We start from the raw sequence: 19,697 nt of genomic DNA on the forward strand, positions 1-19,697 counted from the left end.
TCCAATTAAAAGCAGAGTATTTGTTCTTACGACAGTTCAGCTTTTACTTAGTTCCATTAACTTTCAAATAACCATCAACTGTCAAAATTGTAGTTTTAAAATTGATTTCTTCTGAGAGCTTAAGAAATTTCAAAAAAAAAAAAAAAAAAAAATCGATTGAAATGAATCTATGCATGTTTTTAAATTTTCAGCTGCGATTAATCAAACATTAAGACAGATTTGCTGGCTGAAGTATTGAGAAAACTTAAATTGAATTTTAGAGAAAAATATATAATTTATGGCAAGATCTGGCAAACTAATTCATGTACATTTTTCTGAAATATTAGTGAAGAACAAACTATTTAACACATTTTTAGTGTTCAACATTTAACACATTTTTAGCGCATGTGTGTTACCTTTGTATGATAAAGCTGAATTAAATTCCTATTTCATTGTTTTAATGAAGATAAATTTGTTTCAAGCAGAACAGGCCAGTTTTCGCTATTTAGTGAACAAATGCAATTTTCTGAAACTGCAACAGTAGGGAAAACGTTACATATCTTTGCAAATTTGTAATGAAATCAAACTGCAGATGAGTTCAAATTGATTGTCAAAAATCAAAATCTGAGTGAACTTTTGCTTAACTGCAAAAGGTCACGGATATACGGAAAATGCAAAAAGTAATTTCATTGCCATCAATCATGAGCAAATGGTGCAGTGAAAGAGTACTATTAGCTCTTGCCCTAGCTTTATAATCAAAGCGCAACTAATGAAGCAAAGCAGTAGACTGTTAACGATGCGTTACAGTGAATAGTGTCCTTAATGAGAAGACCTAATTAAAAAGCAAACACATTATCCACGCAGACAAAGGTGGTTATACCTTTGTTTGCGTGTCACTGAATCACTGAATGACCAAATGAACATGATTCCATGCTTTCGACCATCTTAAAAATTCTCTCATAAAAATAACTTTTAAATTGACCGCTGGGTTGTTTGTGTACAAAGCCTTTAAAAATATAATTAACTTCCTAGATTTGTCGCTGGATACATGAGCAAATATTGTAGTGAAAGAATAACAAGGGGTTTTTACTCTCGTTTGATTATCAAAGAGCAGCTAATGAAAACAAAACAAAACTACTGAAAACTAAAATGAAACAGGTAAACAAATATTGCAAGTAGTGTGTTAGAGTAGATAGTATTCTTAATGTGAAAAACAAATCAAAAACCTAAGGAATTCATTTGCGCGTTTTAATCTGTTGCCCAATGCAGTGATTCAGCAAAGGGGTGTAATTCGATTCCGTTATCAAGCTAAAATAGCGGTTTTAACCTGGCTGTAGTATTTGCTGCGCAAAACCGAAGAAATGCAGTAAACTTCCCTGAGGTTTTAACTATTCTTGCGGTTTTGCAGTTTAAAAAAAATCGCATTTACGAAAAATTACCGTTATGGTTTTGTGCAACCAACGGAGCTACCAACATAAGTGGCATGACTTCAAGAATTCAAAAGATATCTTTTTTAAATAGTAGAAATTTCTATTCTTACTTTCAATTTCTTCAGCAACAAGTTAAAAAAAAGCAATTTTCTTTAAAATTTAAAATCATAGAAATAACTTGGGAAAGGATAAAAAATAATTTAAAATATACAAATAGAATCCTACGAAATAAATTATATTTTTGTTTTCCTGTCTATCAAGCGATATTATTGGTAATTTCCCGAAATTTTATTTCGCATTTATCTTTAGTTGGATGACTTTTAACTTGTTTTAATATGATTTTTTTAAAATTTTGATAATAACAACTCCAGTTTAATTAATAGATAAATGTAAACAATCACATTTGGATACACACGGAAAAGACCTACTTGAATGTATAATGAATATGAATACATTTTTCGCACATACATACTTCAACAATATGACGAAAAAATGCACAAAAACGTTATAACGGAGAAAAAACGTGCATGAACATGAAAACGACATTACCGATCGAACTTCTAAAATTATGCTCACATACTTAAAAAACTTCTTCACATTTTGAGAATAAATTGTTAATGTCTTTCTCATAGCCTTTCTTCTGATAAAGAGCAGCATAACTATGGGAAAAGAAACTTCATTCAGATTTAGTTCCGAGGGCCAAAACAGTTTTTTATTACTTTCGAAATATTGCAGTTTAACCCACATACGAAGCACTTTATTTGGTCTATAAAACTTCACAGTTAATTTCACAAGCCGACCTCAATGATTTAATGCTGTATACTTTTTCTCACCGAAGGTTATTTAGCTGAAATTTGAATGGTTGTGTGTGTGGATTTTCCTCGATTTATATGCAAATTCTTGGGCATTATTGGTGCTTATTTTTATGTATTTTGCGGTAGATTGCAGAGAATTTAAGGGAATGAAAAGGGTATATTTATAGAGCATTGACTCTGTTTGGCCCAAAATTAAGAAAAAAAACTAATTTCTTGGATTCTCAAAATATACTTTAAAACATGAAATAAAACCGCCGCTGCTTCACAATGCCTCTCGTTTCGACACATTTGATATTATTAACGGAGTGATTTTCATAAGCACAGTGGCTTAAAATAACTTTTACAGAAAAATAATATTAATAATATTAATAATAATAATAATCATAATAATAATAAACATACAAAAGTAAGTAAAAATGTAGTGCAAAGGTAAATTAAAGAATATTTCATTAAAATTATTTAATTACTGGGTCTGCGTAATTAACATAATATAACATTCCAGATCTCACATAGTTCAATCTGCATTTACTTACTGAAATATTAACGAGTACTTTAGTGCATTTTATAATTTACTAGCTGCCAAACAGTGTTCAATGGACCCTTAAGGATCCATGAGGAATAGCTTAACTAATTCAACTTAATTTTACAAGAGAAGATTTGTTCTGTTCATGGTTTTTCTAAAGTTCTAATGGAAAAAGGATTAGTATATTCAAAGTAAATAAACTAAAGAAATCGTGAAAATCTAAATTTAATTAAAAGTTTTTTAAAACACATTTTTAAAAAGTCAGGCTTTTAGTACTTGTTTCAATTTTTAAGCAAGACTTAGGTACAGTTTTGTTTTAAAATGCTTATTTCCTTTCTTTACTCCCCCCCCCCCACCCTTTTTTTCGAAAAAAGGAAAATAGTTGAGGAGACGAAGTTATTATGACTTTAAATTTGGGTAATACGTTGTAAAGAAATAAGTTAAAGATTCTTACAGATAAAAAGTTGGCAGAAAATAGGATTTCGTGACACTGGATTTTTTGAAAATGCCTTTGCGTGCCAAATGGAAAAGCGGGAAAATTGCAGTTCCTCAAGGGCGTGTTAACAAAGGAAATGCAATGATCGGACTTATTGCCGAGAGTAGGGATCTTTGATAGCAGCTGTTTACATTAATCCCTGAAGTTGACCAATACCTCCTCTGAACTATCGCCATACCCGGTAAGGAGTAGATCCAAAATTCTATCAGCAATGTGATCCAATTGTTTTCCCTTTCTGAGGGCGCGTTAACAAAGGAAATGCAATGATCGGACATTTTGTCGAGAGTAGGGATTTTCGACAGCAGCTGTTCCGATAGCTACTGTTAATCCCTGAAGTTGACCAATATCTCTTCTGAACTATGGCCATACTCGGTAAGGAGTAGTAGAGCGGGCGCTGTATGGAGTTGAGTATGCAAAATATGAGGACCGCATTCTGTAAATTGTTTTGAACTCAGAAAAGCTTGTAGATTACGATTCTGGATGTTGCCAGGAGGCTTGTTGGTCCATTAATTTTTAATACTCTGCTCCCTTAGGTACTAAGTAAATGAATTGAGCAAACTCATCTGAACCTGTTTAATGATTGTCCTAGTTACAATGCCCCGTTGTTTCTTAAAAATTAAGATATTTAAAGCTAGTTAATTTAAAATATTATTGATGCATTTGCTAAATACTTGCCGCCAAGAAATAAGAGAGAATACAGTTGATAAAGATCATACAGGCCTAATTGAAAAATATAATCAATATAAAAGAATAATTACAGATTTTTCGATAAGTTTTTTAAATTTTTTACGCGCCTAAAGCCCCACAGAAAACGAAATATTTAGATATTTGAGCAACTATTGTGAAATGGTTGAAATTTTGTTAGATTCAGTTATGGCTGATAGGAGTAATAATTTTGAACTGCATTTGTTGAAAACCAGACAAATTTTGCCTTACTTTTTCTCCACGAATCACACTAATTACGTTCGTGTGGTGACTCTTTATTTACAAGACATGATAAAGCTACCTTTAGAATTTGTAAATGATATGAAGAGAGGAATGCTGTCCGTCAAACGAACGGAAGGTAGATTGTGCAGTAAGTTCCGATTTAGCATTAGAGCAGTCTCAGAATCAATCTTTAGCAGTGACTGGAGTTTTGATTGGCATATTACAAAAAATGAAGATGCTATGCAGAGATGGCTACTTCTTTATCCGTTTAAAAACAGCATACATGAGGCTTTTTCTTCATATATCAGAATACAAGCAGACTCTACAAGTGACATTAATCAGCATAATGAATGGACGCAATCCAGGATCAATAAAGACAAAAAGGATATTCATCGACAAATATTTTATTACTTGCAATCCCTATAATCATAGCGAAAATTGCCCGCTCCGAAATATTTACACCGGTGAACTTGCTAATGAATCTTCTTCTGAATGTTTGCTAAATATTGTAGAAAATGGAGGGATTGCGACGTACGAAAAAGAGCGGTTTGTTTTCAAGAGTAAAAAGTTATCCGACCCTATTAAAAAAATTAGACAACTTAGTGACTACATATGAAAAAGGAAGAAAAACTATGTGTAATAAAAAAGTTACAAGATGCAACAGATATAAGTCTTTTTTAAAAAACATTCATGTTGGCTGATCAAAGAGGATTTGACACACAAATTTTAACAGCTCATGAAATTTTGGACTACCTCAAGTGCCTTTTTGACGTAGAAGGATTTTAAAGGAAACTAGCTGTACCCGACGCACGGTGCTACGCCATCAAAAAAATACATCATTATACTGATTTTCATGACAATCGGTTGAACGGGGCAGAAGTTGCTACTCTGCAGTGCCACCTGGTGGCGAGTGGCTTCAATCAGCATATTATGCACCTTCTCCGTGGAAAAAAAATATATATATATATATATATATATATATATATATATATATATATATATATATATATATATATATATAGCAATTTTCATAATAATCGGTCCAGGTATCAAGTGAAGCCGTGACTATACTCAAATTTTGTACTCACGCAGTTTGCAAGACCAATCAATCGCTAAAAATATCAAATAGAAAAGTTTTAAATCCCCCCGTTGCATGAAAAGTCATAAAACAATAAAGAAAGAATTTATTTGTTCAAACTCAAGAAAAATGGCAACAGCTAACTTCTTATCAATGAGATCTTTCACGCGAATTAATTTCTACAGCCGATAATTTTATTAGTATTTACCAATGGATTGTGACTTAAATTGGAATAAAAAAGGAACTATCGATCGAATTTTTTTCGAACTGGTCTATAAACATTCCCAGTACCAAAAATAACAAACGGTGAAAGTTTCAGCCAAATCTGCTGGGTAGTTTTTGAGTTCATGGATGACATACAGACAAACATTCATTTTTATATATATAGATTTCCAAAATTGGAACTCGCTCTTGAAATTGAAAGTCATTTTAAGTGCGATGCAAACGTGCAAACACGCTGATAGAGATTTTCAAAATTCTAAAAATTTTATTGTTGATGGTATGGCACTTGTTCACCAAATTCCATTAAAAATTTTCAACACGTTTCACGACTTTGCTGAGGCATTCTTCAAAAGAATCCACGATTTTTTCTTGAAGCCAAATGTAAAACGATTAGACATAGTATTTGACAGGTATGATGATCTTTCGATCAAATGTTTAGAGTCAGCTTTACAGAATAAGGGTCAAAAAGTTAAAAATGTTATAATTTCAAATGATAATACAAAAGTCCCAAGCAATTGCAATAATTTCTTTTCCAGCACTGAAAATAATTTATAGCTCGTTCATTTCTCTGTACTTCTGCTTCGAGATATGCACAAATAAATCAATATTTCGAGTTTGTGAAGGATTTGATGATCCATCAAAATGTTTTAAATTGCAAGGCTCTTTATTTTTTGAAGTACCTGAATTAAATTCCAATCACTTAGAAGCCGATTCTAGAATGTTTTGTCATCTATTTCACGCTGAAAAAACCATAACTACCCATATTGTAATTATTAGCGCTGATACAGATGTTTTCATCTTGAGAATTTATTTTTGGAATAAGCTACGTCTTGGTTGTTTAGCTCTATGGTTTAAGGGTTTGTACAAGAAGAAATTCATTTCAGAATGTCATTTGGCAGCTCAATCACTAGGCGAAAACATTTATCATATTCTGCCAGTATTACACTCTCTAAGTGGCTGTGATTCAACCAACAGATTGGGTTCTGAAAAACAAGGTTTAAAAGTTGCATCGTTGGATTTTGTACAAAAAGCTTTATGACTATTCGGGAATCCAGATCTTACTGTTGAACAGTTAACTGAAGTAGAAACTGTTTGCACTTACTTTTTCTCGAAAAATAAAAAAATAAAAAAAAAACTGCTGATGAGCTTCGGCATAAATTAATTACGCAAAATCTCGGTTTCCGTTTAAATTTATTAAGCATAATTTGCACATCAGATGCTTTACATTTATTAAGAGCTTCAGCACAAACATATGCTTGGATAAATGCTGACCAAACACTACTACTGCCTATTGATTATACCTTATTTGGCTACGAAAGAAGAAAAATGGTAAATCGTACCCGTGGCAAGTGACGAAGCGACCATTACCGGAATTGTTGATTCAGCATTGTAAATGTTCATCCAACTGTCAACAAAGGCTCGTTCTTGTAAAAAATTACAATTAGATTGTTTTTCACTTTGCAAATGCATCAATAATGATTGTCAAAATAAAAAAGATTGATTTTTATATTTTGCTTTTGAAGACCTATGTAAACATTTGTATTTTGGTATTAAATAATTTTTTCAACAAAAATTATTCTTTTAATTTTTAACTATTTTTGTATTTTTTTAAATTACCTAGCTTTAAACATCTTAAATTTTAAAGAAACAACGGGGCATTGTAGCTAGGACAATCATTAAAATGTTTCAGATGAGTTTGCTCAATTCATTTACTTAGTACCTAAGGGAGCGGGGTATAAAAAATTAATGGTCCAACAAACTTCCTGGCAACATCCAGAATCGTAATCAGCAAGCTTTTCTGAGTTCAAAACAATTTACAGAATGCGGTCCTCATATTTTGCATACTCAACTCCCTTTAGCACCTGCACTATAGGTCCAAATTCTACTTGCAATGATCCAATCGTTTTCCCTTTCTGAAAGAATTTTCTTACCACGGTTCAAAAGTACACGCAATGAACCGGCTTTTTGGTCAATATGAACAGGCTCATAGAGAAGTGCTGGTACTTCGTTGCTGCTCAATCCTCTTGATTTTCCAAAATATCAGCCAAGTTCGTATCGACACTCTCAGCGTTTTTATTTGGTTGAAAACTTAATTCGAAGAAGTAAAAGACATTCAGCTAAATAAACCAATTTAAAACCGTCACGGTATACATTTTCCGTCTGCAACAAAGCTAACTTTTCAGGAAATACTTTTTTCTAAAGTATTTACATTCACTATTCAGTAAGGTGGCATGCAAGATTTGCATTGCAATCACAGATAGCTGATTCATCCATAAAAAGAAGTCATATACGTAATTTGGATAAAATAAGTCGAAAGTAATTCATTCATAAAATTATCTAAAACGAAGGAAATCGATGGTTCTTTATTTACTTTTATTATTTAGTTGATTTATTACCTGTACAGTTCATGAAATATGCCTCATCGTATCGAACATGCTAAGGGTATTCAGTGGTTTGGAGAATTAAAAAAAATATATTGGTCGTATTCAGGTCTTGATTTGCACCGGTACTCAGCTCATGTACTTCATTTTTGTCTTATATGAATTTGACATATTAGATGGAATTCAGGCTATTGACGTATGAAAAAAAAGGTTCTGCGATCTATAGAGCTCTCACTCTTTTTTTGGTGGAAAAATGACTGGTTGCATTTATTGTTATTTGGTTTTTAGTTAATAAAGTTATTGCTTGGACTTGGTACTTCTGGAATCTAGTTAAGAAGTTTTTTAATCATACAAAAGTTGAATATTTTTAAAACTAAAGTAGTTCATTTTATTTTGTGCATACAAGCTCGTCACTTAGAGACATCAGAAAGAAGAAATCCCCCTCTTCTGGCTTTGAGAAATTAGTATATTTGCATATACACTGGTGTGGTTTAGGATATTTTCATGCACTGAGGACTTTGTCTTCCCCTTTCTCCCCTCGGAAAATTCAAGCTGTCGGGCATAAGTGGATATCTATTTTTCTTACTGGTCTTCTCTCCATATGTCAGAAAAAAACCCCATACAAACCGGTTATTAAATGTGTAAATGTGTTGACACTGAGTGTAGCATATATATATTTTGAGCTATATTTATCATAAGCAGTAATTATTGCTCATGAAATCTCACCGGAAGTTTTTTATTGAAATCATATTTGGCACAGATCCTGTAACACACTTTATTCAGTCAAAACTAATCAAAGCCATTAAATAAAAACAAAACCTTTCTTAATATCCCTGTAACACAGATAGCTATAAAAGAGTCTTCACCACGTGACCTCCCCAGCAAGTATGACGTCAGAGCGGGGTGGATTCAAAACACAAAAAAATAAAAACGCTGCTCACCACAAAAAGGGATGCCTAGCGGTATCCATGTGCCGTTGGCAGCACACACTCTTCGAGCTGGTCCCAATAGTTCAAAGCCACTATCACAGGTATAAGTTGCCACAGTGCTTGGGCCGATGACCTCAGAAGAAAATGCTATGCTTGCATGGGCTGGAGATCCGGGATAGCCGCAGGCACTCACTAGGTCAGGAATGAAGGAAGACAAAACGTTAAGATCGTTTAGTAAGAAAAAATAAATAAATAAAGCAAACATATGAATAAAAGACATAAGGATGTTAAAGACACAATACTTGATGACATTTCTTCTAGAAATACAATTTCTGTGATTGGCTTGTTGAAGGGTGTGTGGAGGAACTTATGACTCAGAAGGTATTGTTTTGACATGAACAATTGATTCTAATAATTACAAAATCATAAGTAAAACTCCACTGCAATAAATGTGCATTGAAGTGGTCATTAAATATGAAATCTTGCTGGTTTTTTTTTTTTTTTCAGAAAAAAAGGAATTTTGTGATCATAAATTTCGTGAAGAATTATGCCTTTTCATCAAAATATCTATCATAAACTTCGTGAAGAATTGTGCCTTTTTGTCAAAATCTTAAGCAGGAAAAATTTGCTATATGCTTTTTTTAATACACCAACTTTCAATTATTCTTTAATATCATAGCCGTTCAAAGTAACTTTGCGTCACGAACTTTGTATTGTAACTGCCCCACTCATATTTTTATTAGTGTTTTTTTTTTTTTTTAATCTATTGGCATAAAACTGAAAAATAATAATTTAAAAAAAAAAACTAAACTTTTGTATAGTTGTCAAAAATTAATAAATAATAATTATAAAGATCGTTTAAAATAATTTATTTCCATGGTTCAAAGTCCCTCTGCTGGTTAGAGCAGTTTGAGCAAGGCATAAATATGATGTAAATTTTTTTCAATAAAATTAGTGCAACATTGAGATGAAAAAAATAAAATTTCACTATAGTCGAAAAACCCATCTTTATTTCACAACGTCACAAGATGTCTATAATTAATGATATTGCATCGGATACTTTGTAGGAATATAAATATACATTAATTCTATATTATTAAGCATACTAAATTTCATTTTTAGTCTTACTTATATCTGTGAATAACTTGAATAAGTATAAATAATACGAGAAGGTTTTTCTTAAGATCTGCAATGAGATTCGTGTGCAACATACCATGTTTTCAAAATTTTCTTTTACGTTTTTTTTACAACGTGAAAATATTTTCGGACATGAGGCTCACAGGAGTGAGTCAGATACTCTGGTTTTACACTAAAAAATTGGTGAAAAATTTGAAAAACAAGCCCTTAGAAAAAATATCGTTTTAGATGATTTTAAAAATATTTTTGGGGAGAATATTCTCACTTTTAAGTGTGTTCATTAAGTGTTCATTAAGTGTCATTTTTTGAAATAACCTAGCACGTTTTTTTCAACTTTTCACTTCTCTAGCCCCTTTAGCAAAATGTTAACAGTTAATATGATGCCCCCTTTTAACAGTGAAACTATCGAAAACAAAAAATAGGGGGGAGTTATCTCCAAAAGGTATTGGTGATGTAGGAAAACGGGGGTAAGATTTGGATTCTGGAGTTCATTTTACATAAGAATCAGTAAGAATAGTTTCAGAAGCAAACTTAAAGTTCTTTCTTTTTCTTTCCGCGCAGTGTAACTAATTGCTTGATAAAAATATTAGTAATTTATGAGAAAATGACTTTTCTGAAGCTCCAAGAATGGGAAAATCGGAGTTTCAAATTTAAATGTAATTTGAGTTATAAATATTTCTTGTTCAAGAGTCGAAAGTACACAAACGTGAATAGAGAGAGAAAATTGAATGCAGTTAGTGGGAAATTGTTCCTCTTTTTTTTTCTCTCTTTTTAAGAAATTTATTTTTTTTTACTCTCGTGTCACAGTTGTAGTTTCTTCTGAAATAAGAGCAATTGGATTCTTTGAAATGACCTGCATGTTACAAATTGCATGTTGACTCTTCGAAAAAAGGTAAAATTTGAAGATTAAAATTTTAATTTGATTTCTGTTGTTACGCAGGAAATTCGTCATTTTCAGCTTGGAAAATTGCCGTACAAAAATGTTACATGATTGACATTCTGACAGTCAATCAATTTTCAATGAAAATGTCATTACTGTAATGCATTGAAGACCAGTTTTAGAGGGATGTTTAATTTTGATAATAAGATTTTTATTGTTGTGGTTTGCCATTTGGTTATTAACTTTCGAAGTGTATATGTGTTCAACGCATTTTAAATACATGTATATCTGTTTATCTCGGTGTAAAATAAACATCCAAACGATCGTTTCTCATCTGCTAAATGCTACAAAAAATACCATTGTTTTAAAATTGCTTTGGTTATTTCTAAGCAGAACATCGCCTCTAAAATTGTTTTTATATTCAAAAAAAAAAAAAAAAAAAAAAAGATAGAGGTAAAGAGAAAGAGAGAAAGAAAAAGGTAGCGTTTGAAAACAAATCAAAACACATTATCGATGATAAGTTGTATTTAATGGTGATGATTGCAGAGTGTTGGCCTTTTTTTCCCACTGAAAACGAATAGAGCATTCAAGCCGTTCAAATGAATGAAAAATTTATACACATTTTGTTGTTGCTCTCGAAACAATGCCATACATAAATGTAAAGGCATTTTTTAATTTCGTTTTACGACGGTTTTTCAATACATTTGAATTTAGATCTCTTTTTTTATTCAAATAACCTATGCACCGGCTCTATGCATTGGCAAATACAACGTTATTTGGCCTAAACGTCCATAAACTGTGAAAAGTTAAAAATGCATAAGTGCATGAAATATACGTTATACGGGACGTCCTCAAAGAATGTCACGTTTGGACGAGAGGGCAGTACTTGAAATTCTGGCAGTGTGCGGCAAGGAGGAGGAAAGGGGTAACAGGAAGGGTGACTTCACCTTTTTTAGTTAAAATTTTAAATTAATAATAATAAAGCAGCAGGTTAACCATTTTATGTTTGTATATATTTTTTTAATCCTATGCTTATTTTTAAAAGGAAAAAAAAACCTATTTTCTTTAGATGATTTTGTTTTGTAATCTCATTAATTTTATTTTGTAACGAAACGCGTCGATGTGAATTAAGGTTATAATTAATTCTTTTATAAAAGTTTAAGTTCAAAAACATTAATTTTCACCCGTTTATGAGTGTATCGTGTTCATGAAGTAACAATAAGATTCAAAGCAAAGTACTTCAAACGCTAAAATACTAGTGATATCAGTTGCATTTCGTACTGTTATTAAATTACTACTGTATATTAATTATGTTTTTGTTGTAAATCTAAATCTTATTTCATACAATATAAATACACATATAATCATTTCTATTATGTTCACAAAAGTTTTGCAAATCTAAACCTTATACAAACTAGGTACATATTTTATCATTACTATTGTTATGTTCACAAAAGTGTGTGTGTCGTGAAAACACGTAGCTAAAGTTTAAAAATAAATTTTGAAATATAATCTATAACATATTTCTTTGTTTTTGAATTACAAGTAGCTATAATAATCTAGTATGACATACAGAGAGAAGCCAAATTATTATACTCAGACAAACTCTTCTGTGTATTTTTATTTACTTATTTATTTTATTATAATTTTTTAATTGTTGTGACGTAGTTTTATTATTTGAACACATTCAACAGTTTATTTAAAAGTTTAAAGTTTTTTCTGGTAACACTTTATTTTTTTTAATATTTTAAATGTGATAGTCCGTTAAAAATTCAAGTTACCTGTTCTTTTGTGAGTGTGTTTTTGGGGAAAAATTAACGATTCTATCATGCATTGTATACATGTAGCCATAGCATGCATTGAAAGCATTCCACGCCGCATCCAAGCCGTGAAAGCAGCAAAAGACGGAGTTTTTCTAAGTATTAAATAATATTTTTTTCCCTATTTATAGTATCGATCACCAGGTACTTTACGTTTAATGTGCTTAATTCATACTTTAAATAAACTTTAAAATGTGTTCAAATAATAAAACTATAATGTAACAACAATAGAAACAAATAAAAATACAGAAATGTCTGTTTGAGTATAATAATTTGGCCACCCTCTGTGTGACATAGAAAGGAGAGTGGCTATGGCGAAATGTAACTCTTGGTGACAAAAAGGGTTGAGGACAAAAACATTGAAAGTGTGACGTCATTTAGGGATATCCCCAAAGAATAACGTTCAAGAACTTAATTCCTCAAAAATAAGGTTGACGATTCCTCCAAATGTTAAATTTAGCGATCGACTGCCTGTTCTTGATTGCATAATATCCTCCAAAAGAAATGCAAACCAGGATCTTTAGATTGATCAGGTTTTACAGGATGTTTTGTTTTCAAACCAGCAAGAGCCAAGCTCTTAAATGCAATGCGTTGGCGGTTTCTTTGCCTGTAGGCAATTACACAAAAACTACTAGGTCAAAAAAAGTAAAGAAAAGTTACCTATTTCTGAACATGTTTCAGACTCGATCTATAGGTGAGGCTCGAGGAGCGTCAAGATTGTAAGTTATAATTGAAAGAAACTCTTTAATGGATATTCTTGAATACACTAAATTTAACCTCCTGCGATTAAAATGATCATTATAACGAAAACTGAAATTTTATTCACTGCAGGATTTGATGAAAATCGGGAAAATATGAAACCTGAAAGTTTGTGTGATACAGGAAAAGTTATCTTCTTTTTTTTTTGTGCTAAAATATGAATCAAATAAGTAATCAACGTTAGTGACGCACTAATTGACAAAACATTACACTAAGTAATGTAATTTTTTAGACAGTTGGTGTTTCATTTACGTTGATTATAAATTGAAGAGTGTACAGACTGAAAAGTAGTCATTTTATGAATAAAATTAAGGAGTTTAAATTGAAAAGAAGTTTTGTGACGAAAACAAATTTTTACGGAAGAAGGATTCGTGTCCCCTTAACTCCTTTACATTGTTAACTCCTCAGTTTCGTTCATGAGCCAGCACGAGTGGCGTGTAACTACCAAGGTGTGTAGTTGAAATATTGCAACAGTTATTTACTATTTTTGTTACTGAGAGTAATTTGTAATAAGTCTGAAATGGAATTGAGAAGCAAAATGTAGCACATAAATTTTGAAATACAGTGCGAAAAAAAAAAAAATAGGTGTTTAACAAAAATGTCGTCCGAAGCTATGCAAGCCTACTTTTCCTTACACTATCAAATATTTTCTGACATAAACTACATCCACCATTAATTTGACTTCGACTAAAAATTATTTCATATGTACCTTTTTCAGATAAAACATTTTTTCTAAAAACAAAATAGGTACCTTTTATGTTAAAGAAAAAGCTGTTAAGTATTATTCAAAAAAAAAAAAAAAAAAAAAAAGAAAAAAAAAAGGAAAAGAAAAAAAAAAAAACAATCGCTCTAAATGTTAATCTGTATGATTCAGAAAATTCCCACTGCTAATAATATCTTTTAATAAACAAAGTTCTTTTTTTTTTAAATATGAAAACTTACAAATCTAGAAGAAACAAATCACTGAACTGGAGTACAACAAAAATTTCTCCTTTAATAAAATTTGAATTTAAATAGGCAAATAAATAAAGAAGCAAAAAAACTTTTTAAATGTCTTGATAAAGAAATTTAATTTTAAGCGAAATACATTGATATCGGAACATTTTATTACATTGGAAAAGTATTTTACTTTTTGATCAACATAGTAGATAAATTACAAATAAAATTGATTTAAAATGAAATTTTACGCACAAATCGTCATTTATGTCATTATAAAATAATAATAATTAGCACTTAATCATTAGGAAAAAAAAGAGATCTGATGTAAAAAAAAATAATTGTTTTACATCAGATCGACTAATTACTCAATCCCTTAAGTTATTAAATGTTTACTCTATGGTTCAATTTACGGATGTATTTCCACTTTCAATGATAACGTTTTTGAGTTATTTAAAAGATTAAAAGGTAAACTAAAACATGAAATCCTTGCAATTTTCTCGCTTTTATGTAAAAAAAAATATATTTTCCAAATGTTATTCATTTTCTTCTCCTTTTTTTGACGTATATTAGTCTAATTTCTCCTGTGAGCTTTTCTGTTAGAACGTTTCTAATTATTTAAAATATGCTCTTAAGAAATAGCAAGTCCTCTTATGTACATGTTATAGGTCATATTTCTTTTTTGATTAAGTTTGTTCAAAGCAGACTCGGCTGTTTGTTCAAAATTTGAACAGGACTCAATTTTTTTTGTGAAGCCCATGTTACAATTTTTTGAGTTGCTCAAAATTGAATGAGTTTTTTTTTTCAAATCATAAATGAGACAAGGAAATGAAATGTCCTAGCCAAGAGTTTTCGATGGAACCGCAAGAAAATTTATTTTTGTAATATATGGTATGAATAATTAATTTTTATTTCCTTTCTTACCTTACTTTAATTTATTTAATAAAATAATTATAGTTATTATAATTATAATTATAATTATTATTTATGTAGTTATTATTATTATTATTATTATTTTTTCCTAACTATTGAAATTCAAGCAATTTGTTCCTAAAAAAAACTTTCTTAGGTAATGAGTATCTCCAGATGCAGTTTGGAAGGTGCTTGAGCACTGTAGCATCCTCTGAGTTAGCACATATGCATTATATTATATTAGAATACAGTACACTCCCGATTATCCGCGAGCGGATTATCCGCGGGGTGGATTATCCGCGAGTCAATCAGGAACATGTATTTTCGCAACAAAAAGCAAATACCAATGGTTTTTTTACCGAAAAATTGTAAATTTAAACTCAGCTCTTTTTGTTTTATTTATTTGGTTATTTATATATTTGGGGGGGGAGGGGGGCTTTCTTCATTGTGCATACACTTGTTTGTTATTGACGGAAAGTTCCGTTGTGCAAAAATACAAAATATTTTTACTGCACTATATATATATATTTCAACTCTTTGTAAAAAGTATTATGCATCAGTGCAGCCGAGTTTTAGAGGAAGGACAATTTTCAACCTTATTTGTTCCTCATTTCAGTCTTTTTGTGGTTTATCCGCGATTTTTATTATCCGCGGCAATTGTGCCACCCAATTCCGCGGATAATCGGGACTTTACTGTATCTAATTCGGAAGCTTTCAGGAATGGAAGATTTTCAGTTTTAGTCTGTTATTTTCAGAAATTGATAATTACTTTGTTTTTTTCTTTGACTATGAAAATAGGTCTTTTGAAATTCCTATGTTAGTTTAGTTTTTTAACAGGTGACACAAAATTCGAAAATTTGTTTGGTAGTATGTGCTGCGAAAGATTGTTAAAACTGTACTCAACTATACAGCTGAATGCTTTCGATAAATGAAAAAACTATGTTTTACAGATATTAGTAAAATATTGATATTTTCTACCAAAAATATACGAAGAATATAACATATTAAGGCCTTAATTTCATTACATTTTTATTATTTTTTTCATTGAAATAAATCAAAATATCAATCACATGAAATCAAGGAAGATTTGAATAGTAATTAGAGTTGTGATTTTTTTTAAATCACATCATTAAAACTTTGCCATCTGTTAACTAAAAAAAGAAATAAAAGCTTTTGAAATTAATAATTATTGTTTACAAGTAGTTATTTACATCAAAAGATGCTAGGGATAGCAGTTGTAGTAAACCACCAATTACAATTGCTAAACTGCACTTAACTGCTATCTACTGGGTTTTATATGCACACTTATAAAGAGCTTGTTATTTTGAAGAAAACTTGTTCATTTTAAAATGCAGAACAAAAGCGCGTTTAGCACATGCACAATAGAAAAAAAAGGCAAACAAAGGGAAACATCATTAGTTATAATTTTTCTATTTTTGCTAGAGTAGAGTGATCTGAATACATAAAGATATTAGTATGAAGTTTAACTGAAAAATGACCTTTTATAGTTCAAGCGATAAATAATGCAGGTACCGATACATTTATAAACGGAAGTTATTTGGGTGATCAAATTGAACTATGATCTGCACGTTTTCAAGTCGAAGCCCCTGATTTTGTGGAGAAAATCATTGTTATTGACCCTTGTACTCAACAGTCAACAAAGTAAGGTATTTGCAAGCGGTAGGTGTGTTGGCTTTACCATCCGTTCACCAAGAAGTGTCGTTCGTGATTGTTAAACCCTGAGGACATGTTGTGAACTCGGATACTTTGTTACGAAACGATTCATCTTTTTTTTTTCTTTCTTACACACATGACTTGTTCAGAGTTTCGAAATTTTTTTCTGATTTCTTTAAGCGTTCTTCGCAAGCTGAAATCGCTTATCTTAAAGTATCTGAAATGTCATTAACTCTAACTGTAATAAAATCTTTTTAAAATATTAAAAAAACCTCTAGCAGTCTTTTCTATTTTATCAATTTAAATTTTTTAGATTTATTTCTGAGTTTTAGTTTTGATTTTTGAGTTTTAATTTTGATTCACTGATTTCAAAATGCTCTTGATCGAAAAATATGCAATCAATACTCTTTTGAACTTTGAAACTTAATCATATTTTAGCCATTTTAATTTTTAGTTAAAAAAGTTATAAATATATACAGTTTTATATCATTTGTGTGTTAAAGTTCTTGAAATCTTTGTCTTTAACAAAGGATGGAAATAGTCAGCACCCTGCTTTTTCCAAAAATTTTTGTAATTTAGCTTCAGATACTAGATTTATTTTTACATTAATATAATTAAATTTGTCTTCCGTTTCCGAACATTTGCTTACGAGTTTCAAGTTTCATAGTACTTGTATGAAAAATTGTAGAGCTAAATAAAAGTTAATGCGCACAAATATTCAATTAATCATGGATATACATTTAAATTGGATATACATTTATATCATAGCGTTCTTGCGTCTTTAAATTTTGAAAGAAATGAAAACAAAATTATATTTTATAAAATGATTAACAACCTCGGTCTTTTAGAAGAATAAAAATGTGCCTAAACAGCTGTAAAACTGATTTCAAATCCTTTTAAATACTTCCTGGATACGTTCCTTTATTTTTTGAAACTACTAAGACGTACACAATTTTTCAAATAAAATGCAGACAGCTGGAATTTAACTTTCCGCGTCAGACTTGCTATATGCACTTTTTAAAGTGATAAGTTGACTGCAACAGATTAAAAAAGACACCCCACGAATATTTTCTCACTTTCAAGCTGTGAGGCTGCAGTATTTCTCAATTATGATATTCCAGACGCGTCATTTAAGCTGATGAATGGATTCTTTCTCTTGTAAAAGAGAGACATTTAGTTCAATTAATTAAAAACTTGTCAGGACTAGCTTATTAAACACCTCTGTCTGTCATTTCATCTCTTCTAACAGAGTGCCGAATGAACGATAGAATCCCTAGTATTCGTAAGAAGCAGTTATGCGGAAAGTTCAGGGACAATATCTTTTGTTTCCTATCAGCATTGCGAGGATATTGATGGTAGGGGGAAAAGGGGCACATGTGATCATGGTATGTTTTACTAGGACAACATCAAGCAAAAAATCTCAAAAAATTCTCACGTAATAGCAGTACCAGCCCTATTGTTTAACCTAACTTTCAGAGCAAGGAGCCAGTTTATGTTCCTGTGGTGACAGCTTCTTCGTTTTAGCAGATGCTGATGTACTTTTATCACTGTCTTTTTCGCGTAAAAACATATTTCAAACTAACTAATAAGATTAATTTAATTATTGCAAAGCATTATAAGAACATTCACGTAAATTTATGCCTATGTTTAAATTTTGTAATTAAATTAAAAATTCTTCATTTTTGAAAATTTAACTCAAAGTAGATGCTGGGGGGGGCACTTGTGAACGCAACATGTAGGGGCACATGTGAACAGCTTCCATATCGTCTCCGCAAATATAAATATTAGTGTAAGCTTATTATAAGTGTTAAAAGAGATGTATAGATTTATATTTATTGTTTTGCTGCAATCAGTTTGTAAATTTATAGTCAGTTATTATTACATATTTACTAATTATTTATTTTATCATTTTTTTAATTCGTTAATTACTAAATAGTTAGTTAAAAATTTAGTGGTATATAATTTTTGCACGAAAAATAAAGACAAAATAGTTTTCTTTAACTAAAAACTGAAGTTTAGAAAAATTTTAAAATTCATCATCATTATATTCTGTATGAAGCATAAACAAGAATATATATACTTTACATAATATAACAAGAATATACTTTACATAATAAAAAATACTTTGTATTGTTTAGTAGACTTATAAGATTTTTTCTTGTCGACCTATTGATTAGAACATGCTACGAAACTTTAAAATTCGACACTGAGCAGAGTTCTGTAATTCAGAAAAAAATATTTTCTTATTAACAGCCACTGTGCAATTCAAACTGACAGTATAGGTTACAAACCCTTGAATGTAATTAGTATATACGTATATGCTTCATTATAACGAGTTTTTCATTGAAATATGATGCTCGTCCTGCATTTTTCAATCGTGTTCACATGTGCCCCAAGCTTGCTCACATGTGCCCATCAATAGGGGCACATGTGAACAATTGAAGACATTTTTTTTTTTAAATTTCATAAAGTATAGAAATAATTTTTTAAAAAATCTGAAATAATTCATTGGCACAAAGATAACTCTTAAATCATGGGGACTCTTTTTCTGTGAGAAATTGAAAATATTTTCTGAGAAATTAAGAAATGAAAAAAAAAAAAAAAATGTTCGCATGTGCTCTTTTTCCCCTATATGTATTTTTTTTGCATTTTCGGTCTTTTTTTTCCGAAAAAGAGGTGTTATTCATTATTTTTTGGTGTTTTTCATTTTTTTTTTTTCAAAACTAGTGCTGTAGATTTTTTTTTCAATTTTATTTAATTTTTAAACATTTTGTTGTCATTTTTAAATGTTTTAAATGA

The 19,697-nt window shown here is 30.6% G+C and overlaps 1 protein-coding gene across 1 annotated transcript in view; it reads right to left on the reverse strand.

Moving 5' to 3' along the window:
• LOC129218772 (uncharacterized) overlaps positions 1-17,329 on the reverse strand; it is an 81,504-nt gene extending 64,175 nt beyond the window's left edge. Inside the window, exons 1-2 of the mRNA XM_054853095.1 lie at positions 17,304-17,329; positions 8,793-8,968 (exon numbers count right to left, since the gene is read on the reverse strand). Coding sequence (XP_054709070.1) covers positions 8,793-8,968; positions 17,304-17,329 — 202 coding nt within the window. The remainder of the gene's footprint in view (positions 1-8,792; positions 8,969-17,303) is intronic.
• Between the last annotated feature and the right edge of the window lie 2,368 nt (positions 17,330-19,697).

This window comes from Uloborus diversus, chromosome 3, assembly GCF_026930045.1.
Source record: "Uloborus diversus isolate 005 chromosome 3, Udiv.v.3.1, whole genome shotgun sequence".
Classification (NCBI taxonomy): Eukaryota; Metazoa; Arthropoda; class Arachnida; order Araneae; family Uloboridae; genus Uloborus; species Uloborus diversus.